The 9,614-nt window shown below is 50.5% G+C and overlaps 1 protein-coding gene across 9 annotated transcripts in view; it reads left to right on the top strand.

Moving 5' to 3' along the window:
• Window positions 1–46: 46 nt before the first annotated feature.
• The window catches only part of TECTA (tectorin alpha), a 29,099-nt gene continuing 19,531 nt past the window's right edge, over window positions 47–9,614 (top strand). For 4 of the 9 annotated variants that reach the window (XR_005956226.1, XM_041480476.1, XM_041480475.1 and 1 more), the window contains exons 1-4: window positions 47–4,940; window positions 6,192–6,256; window positions 8,004–8,137; window positions 9,272–9,559. Coding sequence is in view for 8 of the 9 variants with exons in the window: in XM_041480476.1 (XP_041336410.1) it covers window positions 6,193–6,256; window positions 8,004–8,137; window positions 9,272–9,559 (486 nt within the window). In the remaining variant the exon portion in view is untranslated. Of the gene's footprint in view, window positions 4,941–5,657; window positions 6,257–8,003; window positions 8,138–9,248; window positions 9,560–9,614 lie in introns of those variants that run through there. The other 5 variants (XM_041480470.1, XM_041480469.1, XM_041480471.1 and 2 more) reach the window with 5 other exon arrangements.

Raw genomic sequence — 9,614 nt, 5'->3', positions numbered from 1 at the left:
GGTCAGTGAAATCCTCCTTCCTTTTCCTCTCTCTTGTTTCGCTTTCCTGTGTCTTCCCCGCTCCAAGTTCAAGACTTGCCCCATTTCCTGGTTACAAGCAGCTGCTCAGCAGTTTTTGGAGCTGTGCAGCGAGGGCTCTAGTTACACATGAACTCCTGACCTTCATTTTGAAATGCTCCCTTTATCCCCACGTGCACTTTCTTTCCCAGGATGCTTTTTCCCGCATCACCGAGCTCCTTTGGTATTCTTGGAGTTGTGTATTTCTCTTCACATTTTACCTGGATTGTGGGGTGGGATCATTGGGGAGGGAACAAAGTATTATTATCTCATAGTCTTCAGGTTTAGGATTTGGGGATTGTTCAGAGGGGATTAGTTCCTTATCCAAAGCAAGGGTTGAAATGGGAGGATTTAAAACAAGTTACTGATTTGTGCCTCATCCCCCTGCCAAAAATAGCAATTTCTTGGCCCCGTTGAGATGAGCAATAGGGAAGGGAGTGAGATTTTCCACAGGTAGCATAGATTTTCCACAGATCCGTGGTAGCCGTAAACTAAAGAGCAGGGAGATAGTGGCAGTATAACATAAAATGATGCTTTTATAAGCTAGAGCTTTACTGAAGATGTATTTTCCATTTGGGCAGCAAATATAATTTGCTGCCTGATAGCAGAACCCTTAAGCCAACACTTCTGTATGATATATACATACCTACCAATAGGAAAAGTTGTGGTTAATAAGATATTTTGTTATAAAGCAAAGTTTTATGAAGATATGGTTGTTTAATATTAGAAGCCTATTTCAGCCCTTGACCTCCAGTGTGAGTAAGTTTTCCCTGAGTGGCTGCAGAGTCTGAGGCAAGCGACCTATGGGGATGCAAAAGTATCTCTGACCCAATTCTCCAGAGCAGTAATTGCCTCTGTGGGTGTATTTATGGCATTGTACCTGCTATTAGTGAGATGCTGTAACTCTTGACCAACTTCCTCAGCACAATTAAGAGTCTGGGTTTCAGAGAAGGGAATAAACAAAGGCCATTAAAGAATGGAATGGGATGATAAAGAAGGGCCAAGTACGTGCTTTTAAGTTTGTTTGCCCACTAAAAATGGGGTTGTCCATGGAGGGATTGGTGCTGTCACCAGCTCAGAACTGGCAGTAAATCCTGCTTTTATTTGTGACAGACCTGGTGGCAACTGGAAGATGGAAAAAGAGAACACAGAGGGTTAACAGGTGCTGGGGATTTGGTGCTGACACCCAAACCTGCTCCCCTGGTCTGTTCAGGTATGAAATCACCACCCTGCCACTTCTCCAGGGAAAGGTTTTTCTCAAGGCATTCACCTTGTGTGCAGATAGTGGAGCAGTCGTGGGGTAGAAACCAAAAGCCTTGGTTGGCTTCCCAAGGAGAAGGACTCACCCCCAAAACCAGAGAGAGTTTGTGTGTGCAGATGATCAGCTGTGTGAACTGGGACCAAACAGCACTCAAGGATGTGGCAAAATACCCCAAATCCTGGTACCTTGTGGGGAAGGGTCCTGTGTGTGTGCCACCCACCAGGGGACCACGTCTTGGGGAGAGAGGAGAAGGTTCTGAGTGGGGGAGGAGGTTTGGGTGCTGAGTGAGGGTGCAGATGTGGCAGGAGGTTTGATTTAAACCTCTGCCATGTCAGGAGGGGCTGTGTCCAGGCATTGCCAGCGTGTGCCCTCTTCAGCTGAAGGTCCCTGGGTCTGTCACATCCACTTGAGAAAACAAAATAGATGTGCAAGCTTCCCTGGCTGGTGTCCTTCTACCTGAGGGCTGCTTCTGTTGTGTTGTTCCTGCTAGTTCATGCATCAAAGTCTGCCACGGGCAGCCTGCAGAGCAGGCACAGCACCTGCTCCACGAGGACTTGGGTGACAGCTGTATACCAAAGTGTCCCACGGCTCCTGTGCCGAGTTTGAGGCTGTGCTGTGTGGTTTTGGAGATGTTCCTGTTCAATATCCGTGTTTTTGGCCAGATGTTCCAGGCAGATCGCTGTTATGAATATGCACGGGGTGCTGGCTGTCCTCTGCTCGCTGGCTGGGATTTGTAACCTCGTTTTTTGGGAGCTGCAGGCATGCTGGTGGCAGGTGTGACCCGTGGTGGCTTGGGGGACGTGCTGCTGGGGACAGGCTCTCCCTGTGCCCTCTCCTGCTCAGGTCCAGAATCCGACGGAGGAGCTGCAGCTCTGCCTCTCGCTTGCCAGTGAGATCCTGTAGGTTCTGTTCCTGTGCAAGATTTGAGAATGCAAACGAGGTGCTTAAAGCAGCCCAGAGGCTAAAATATGTATTCCTGGCAGCTGTGCCTCCCTCGTTTGGATGTGGCATTTTTGTAGGCAGCAGAGAGACGCCTTCCCCAGAGCAATGTTAGAGGGGCTTCAGCCATCTCGAGCCATTGCCTCTGTGATTGCTTTTCTGCAGCTCCTGGAAACTTCAAATATAATTTAAACATGAAGATCTGTTCTTGCTCCCTGTTAATGTTGCATCCATATGTAATTTCAAAGAAGAAGAACTGTGAGTCCATCTGGTTTTTTATTCTGGTTTCTCTCCCAGGGGATACACCTCCCGCTCCCACAATTTGCCTTTGGTTTGCTCGCAGACTTAGTGGTGGAATTCAGGCCAAAATAGGTCATTGGTTTGGATCAGTTCAATAAACTTATGTAAGTTTTTACACTAAAACCCCCAGTGTCCTGAGCTTTGCACTTTTCTGTCCCCTGAAGCAAAAATATTCCCTGTTGTCACCCCAAAGGTGTGAGTGAAAACTGCTGGGATTTTTTTTGCTGATGGTTTTGTTGTCTGTCCATGAGCTTGAGTACAGCCACCTCACCTGTGCAAGGAGGGGAGAAGTCACTTCCAGGAGAGCTGGAATATCTGTTCCTCCTCTGGACTGTATTTCCCCATGACTGGGACTCATCCCCACTTCCAGGTGAGGAATAAAGCTCGAGCTCACTCTCTCTCCTCAGAAGAGAAAACAAATTTCACCCTCATGGCCTGCACCAAATGACCCTGGGGCAGGCAGGAGGAGAGAGATGCTCCTCTGGATGGGAAATCTTGCTCTTGGGCAAATCCATTGCCAGGGCATCTTCCATGGGCTGTGCCAGGGAGATGGGAATGAGACAAGGCACTGCCTGTGCCAAGGTCAAGCAGACACAGAAGCCCTTGTGGAATCTTTGAATGCTTGTTTTCCCTCAAGGTAAGGCATGGGAGGAAGTTTTCTGCTAGAAGAATTAAGAAAAGAAGAAGTGTTTGGTTGTTCAGCTGCGATGTGTTCAGCTCTGCATGATGGGAACATCTCTGCCAAAAGAAGAGAGGCTGGAAGACAAAATCTTCCCCAAAGAGTCAGTGAGACCTAATCAAACTTCATCAGTATTCACTTGCCCAGACAAACAGGACCAGAGTATTAAACTGACAAAGGAGCAGAGGGAAACCTATTTTCACCAGTTTTCTCTGTGTTGCAAAACAGAATGAGGAGAGTCAATTGATTTTCCTGGAGCTGGTTGTGTTTAAAATGTATGGGAGGGAAGGGAAGAACGGGGATACAGGCTGGAAGTAATCTGCCCTGGAATATCAGTCAGTGCTGATATCCCCCTGCCCTCCTAAAATAGCTGTTGGCTTAGAAAAGGGTAAAAATAAATTTAAAAATGAAAGATTCCTGCTAGCAAGGCCATGCTTGGAGGATGGAGGGAAAGCAAATTTTGGGATTTGCTGTGGAGGCAGCAAGCTGCCTGGTGCCCTGATGTGCTAAGAGAGACTGCTGAGGTAAGAGACAGCTTTTTGGGGGAAACTTGCTGAACACACTGCCAGGAGCACCCAGGGAAAAAAAGTCTGGCAGCTTCTTGCTGGGCTGCTGGCATTCCTGTCTCCTCTCTGTTCCTGACAAAGAGTGGGGAGGACAAGAGGAATTAAGACCTCCTAGCAGGGAAATTAGGGAGTAAAAGGCCCCCACCCCAAATGTCAGAGGGGAAAATCAGCCAAGCTCAGGCTGTTTTCCCAGTGCTGGGGTTGGAGCAGTGCCTGTCTGAGCTGAGCCTTGCTGCAGGATGAAAAATCAGCTCTAAGGTAGCTCTGCTGATGGATCCTTCACCCCCCAGCTGCTGTTCAGCTCTCCCTCTCATCCAACATGGATATGAACCAACTTCAAGCAGTTGAAATCTTTTTTGGGGTACAGATTGGACTCAAATGTAGAGCTGTGGTCAGCCCAGAAGCCAGAGGCAGGGAAAATCCCTGTGGAAACTGCAGCTGTACGAGTGAAAATGATAATAACGCTCACAGCAGTGAAGGTTCCCACCAGCACCAGAGAGGGTGGAAATGGGAACAGCAAGGAAACCTTCTGTGGGCTGGGCTGGGTGAGTTTTTCCTTTTCCACCTGTAAAAAAGCAGGACTTGGATGGCAAAGCAACTCCATTGAAACTTCAGGGCTGTGCCTTTGAACGGCGCTTTAAGCCTAGCACTGTTTAATGCTAATGCTGTAACTTTATATATATGGGCTTTTTCTTTTTTTTCCCCTTTACACAAAGGAGGAAGGGGCTCAATTCTTCTGAGGGTTGGGTTTTCTGTTCCCTGAGCAGCAGAGCTGCGAGCCCAGCTCTGTCTCTCTGGCATTTCCATCTGAATCTGCCTGAAGGGGGTGAGCTTTTGGGGAAGAAAGAGGCTTCTCTCCCTCTCCAGGCCAGAATCTGATCTCCAGATTAGCCTGCTGGTTATCAACAGAGGAGCAACAGTTGTGATTGCAACTCAACACTGCTCCAGTCCTGGAAGAGCGTTGAGGAAAACGGAGTTTTCAATTGGGAGAGCAAAGGACTGAGCCATCGTTTCAGTCATCAGCAATAACTGGCATGGCAGGACGGGCATGCATTCTCCACTGACATAGGATTTCACCCTGCTTTACCAAGACTGGTCTAAAATTCCAGACCTGACTGCTCCTCTAGCCTACAAACAGGTTGGTAATTTTTTTTTTCCATACCTAAAGAATTGTATTTTGGATGGGATGTGTTCAGTAGCACGTTCTTTGCTGTCTGCCCTGCTTTGCTCTTGTCCTTGCACTGCCACAGTCCCCACTGGTCACTCTCTGCTGGTCTCTGCTAATGAGACTCAGATTTACAATCTATACAAAATTCTGCCACTCTCCTCTCACCTTTCCAAGACAGGGAATGTGCTAAAACTTCTCCTTGGTGGAATGAACTTTTCCCCATGGAGAATGTTTTCACGTTGATGTGAGCGAAGATCTTTCCTTCCACTGTGCTCCAAACTCTCTGAGTGATGGGAATGATGTGGGATAAATGATGGGATGTTCCCCCTGTAATCCTGTGCTCTGTGGCATTAGGAGTTGGATCTGTAGATCCACATTTTCCATAAAAACAGATCCATGGGGAGAACACAAAGAGACGCTGGGATTTTAGGGAGATTTTTAAAGCTGGCAAGGTGGGGATGCTGCTGTTGACACCCAGGCTGTACATAATGCACACAGTTGGTGTGGGGAGCTCCCACATCCCTTCCCAGCACTCCTGGAGAATCCCAGACCTTGCTGGGAGCTCTCCCTTAGCGCTGCCCGTGCGGAACGAGCGCAATCGACGGGCGAAGAAATCAAAGCAGGTGTTTCAGCAATATTTTCTATTGGATTAATAACGAGTAACAAATTGCATTAGGCACAGAAGGAATTAGAGCTGGCACGGGATTTCGTTTTCATTTTGTATCTTCACTCTCTCAGTCTCCCATTGATTCCTGCACAAGGAGCTGCCCAGCTGTGTAAATGTTTGTGCTCCCTCCACGCTCATCCAGCCCCCTGAGTGATGGTTGTGGTGGAAGCCAGGGCAGAGGATCAGCTGAAGTTGGAGCCCCTGGACCATGAGAGCTCATCACAGCTCTGCTGCCTGGAGCAGAGCTGCTCCCCCTGGGATCAGCCAGGAGTGGCCATCCCTGCTTTAAGCAGATCAGGAATTGCTCCTGAACAGGAGAATAAGGAGCCCACGGAGAGCTGTGGCTGTTCACAGCTCCCAGACATGAAATGAGCTCTTCCAGGTGTTTCTGGGCTTCCTTTGGCAGTGATTTGCTGTTATCACCAGGTGAGGGACCTCACCTGAAGCTCTGAAATATCCACATGCCAGCAGCAGTCAGGCAGCTTCGGGAATCCCCTCAAGGATGAGTTTTCCTACCAATGTGATGCATGGCTGGGTTTGTCTCCTTCCTGTAGGATGAACAAGAGATCATTTCTGGGAGCCTGGGTGGCCCTTTTGGTGATGACAGCACAGCAGCGAGGTGAGTATCTCCCAGCAGCAAAATATTCCCCAGCTGGGCTGTGCCCAGAGACCCCAGAGGGCTTGGAAAATGACCCCAGAGGGCTTGTAAAACCAGCCCAGAAGGCTTGTAAAACCAGCCCAGACGGCTTGGAAAACCAGCCCAGAGGGCTTGGGGAACACCCCCAGCTCCTTGGCTGGAGCAAGGACAAGAACCAGAGTGTTCCCCATGGGGAGGGAGGGACTGAGAATCCTGAGGGCTGCTTGTGTTTCTAATCTGTATGGCTGTGTGTGCACCTGGAGCATTCCAGAGGAAGCAGGAGTTTGGAAAATCTCTGTGTTAGGGCTGCTGAGCAGGTATGGTAGTGTGGCACAGCTAAAGAGGAACTGAGGAATGTCTCCTGAGCCTCCTGTTTAAAAACAGAATAAAATCCATGTCCTGTACCTGTGCCTTGGCTGTGATAACTCATCAGGTGTGTAACAACTGTGAAATTATTTATTTTACTGCCTGGCAGGAGGAATTCTGCTGTGGCCCTTTGGATATGTCTGTGGAAACAGGGCTGTGGCTTGGACACCATCAATGCCACCTCCCCTGTGTCCAACAGGGCACTCAGGGCACACAAATGTCTTAGGAAATCAGGGTGCCAGTGGGTTAGGCTAGATTTCCTCTTATCTCCCTTTTCCCAGGGATATTTGGAGCCTGGGATGGGTCAGTCAGCGACTCCTTAATGCTCAGCATGGAGCATCCTCAGAGCTGGCATCAAGGAGAGCCCCTTGTGTGTCCATGGGAACACAGAGCAGCCTGGAGCCCCCCAGGAGCCCAGGGCAGGGTCCTGGGGATGGAAGCATGTCCTGAATCCAGGTGAACAGAGCTGCGATTGTTCCAAGCCCGGGGGCTCTGTCATCCCAGATTGAATGTCGTGAGGCTTTCCTGCATCAAAGAGGGGAGAAGGGGGAGGCAAACCCAGAAAAATCCCCGTTTGCTCTGTGAGGAGCTGACTGGAGGAGCAGGACATGAAATGACAGCACAAGTCTGGCTGGGACAAGAAGGGAAAGGGTGCCCTGGGGCCTGAAGTGGCTGCTTGTGCCTCGAGCCGGTGGATTTTAGGCTGGTAAAAAAAGCAGCAGGCTGAAATGTGTCAAAAGCATCTTCTGAAGTACTTTTGGGAGAGACAGCTATGTTCACTGGCAGTGCCTTTTAGCAGGAAAGTGAATTTTGCTGGGAAATGTCGGAGCAGCCGTGACCCCTAAGGCTGTCAGCCACGCCAGGAGCAGGCAGGAGGAAAGGGAGCACTGCCAGGAGCAGGGATGGAGGAAAGGGGGCACTGCCAGGAGCAGGGAAGGAGGAAGGTGGGCACTGCCAGGAGGAGGGAGGAGCAGGCAGGAGTAACGTGGCTCTGGGGGTTGGAATTGGTGCTGTTTGCCCCCCTGAGCACCTGACATGTGGACAGCCAGTCCTGCCCATCCTGGAGCAGGGCATGGACCTGCTGTCCTCCTGTGAAGCCAAGACTTAGGGGGTTTGACTTGGTCACTGTGCCAGGGGAGGAAGAACTGCAGCTGTGGTGCAGCTTGTGGTCACTGTGCTGTGCCCTGGCTAACCTGGATGATGCTTTTCCTCCTGAGCCTGTCCTAAAGGCAGTCCCACAGCCAGCAGCTCTGCCCTGGCTCCAAGCACCCTTTGGCTGCTGATTTTGGGGCTTGGAGCTGTTCTGTGTGAAATCAGGACTGTCCTGACCCTGCCCTCAGGACTCTTCTCCCTCTCCTTGCAGCTCACACCATGGCAAGCCTCTATCCATACTGGCAGAATGACACCAAAACCCCCAAAGTCGATGATGGCAGCTCCCCTGAAATCAAGATCTCTGTGCCATTCATCTTTTTTGGAGCCCCATACAGAAGCATTTATGTAAGTGGAGAAAGCAGATCTTCCCTTCATCCTTTCCCTTGCCATTATTGGCTGCATTTTAAACATGCTCTGCCTGTCACCAGGAACTGGAAGATTTATTAGCAGCTACCTGACAAGTTCTTAGATTTCATGAACTGATAGGTTTTATGATTAAGAAAGTCAAAGGTGTATTTAATGGGATAATGTTCATAGGAAAGGAATCTAAAAGGCAATAAATTTTCTTTGTGGGTGATTAAATGGCACAGCAAAGCGAAGGGCTTGACACAAGGGACATTATTCCTGCTCCATGACAAGAAACAAGAACATGCAGGACCTGCAGGGGGGAAAAGGGGCAGCAGTTTTGTGGGGGGCCCAGACAAGGACAGGCTGCTGCTGCTCCCAGGTGATGGCACAGCAAAAGCCTGGCTAAGGGGACAGCAGGGCTGGGCTGAGAGGGGTCACCTGAGCTCACCTAAACCTTAGACAGGGCCTAAGTCAGCGTGACTGTGCCACATCCCAAGTTTTGTGGTCTCTGTGTGATCAGAAGAGAGGCAAAGCCTCTTCCATTCTCTAGCTGGTGTTTGTGCACAGCAGCACTGGGAAAGCAGAATCCCATTCCAAACCCTTTTCTGGTGGGGATTCCAGCACCCAGGGCAGCAGTGCCATTTGTTGTCCATTCTGTGTAAAAATGTTGTTTTGGGGACCATCTTCAGCAGACTCCAGGGAGGCTGAGGTGGCACCTCCCTGCTCTTGGGCAGCCCCAGGATCAGCCACAGATGACAAAGCCAAAGGCAGTTTTGTCCATGCAGCCACCCGTGTCACCATCACCCATGTCCCTCGGTGCTGCAGGGATGAGCAGTCCCAAAAATTTAGCAATCCCAGGAGCAGTGCCTCAGCAGATTTGGGTGCCACCCTGCTCTGATGGGTGCCTCCCCTGTAGAACCCTATTTTGAAGAATTTTCAGCGTTTTGGGGCTTCCTGCACCAACTCTTGGCCACCATCAGCTGGATGAAGCTGAATCACGCTCGGGCTGCTCACCCTGTCTGTACATAAACCCAAACCCTCTCTCCCCACGCCTCCTGCCAAACCATCCTCTCCGTGCTGACTTATTCACCAAACCACCTTTGCTCAGACGCCGCGGGGGTCTCCACGCAGGTCAACAACAACGGCGTGATCTCCTTCAACGCCCTGGTGAGCCAGTTCACGCCCGAGGCCTTCCCGCTGGCCGACGGCCGCGCCTTCGTGGCGCCCTTCTGGGCCGACGCGCACAACGGCATCCGCGGCGAGATCTACTACAGGGAGAGCACGGAGCCAGAGCTGCTCCGCAGGGCCTCCAGGGACATCCGCAGGCACTTCAGGGACATGGCCTCCTTCTCTGCCCGCTGGCTCTTCATCGTCACCTGGGAGGAGGTGACCTTCTACGGGGGGAGCAGCACGACGCCGGTGAGGGGTTACTCGTGGGTGTAATTTAAATCTTGTCCTGTAAAGAGGGGAGGTT

This window comes from Pyrgilauda ruficollis, unplaced genomic scaffold, assembly GCF_017590135.1.
Source record: "Pyrgilauda ruficollis isolate IOZ18807 unplaced genomic scaffold, ASM1759013v1 scaffold52, whole genome shotgun sequence".
Lineage (NCBI taxonomy): Eukaryota > Metazoa > Chordata > Aves > Passeriformes > Passeridae > Pyrgilauda > Pyrgilauda ruficollis.
Note: the sequence above shows the minus strand (reverse complement) of the source record. Positions and strands in the feature narration are given on the sequence as shown.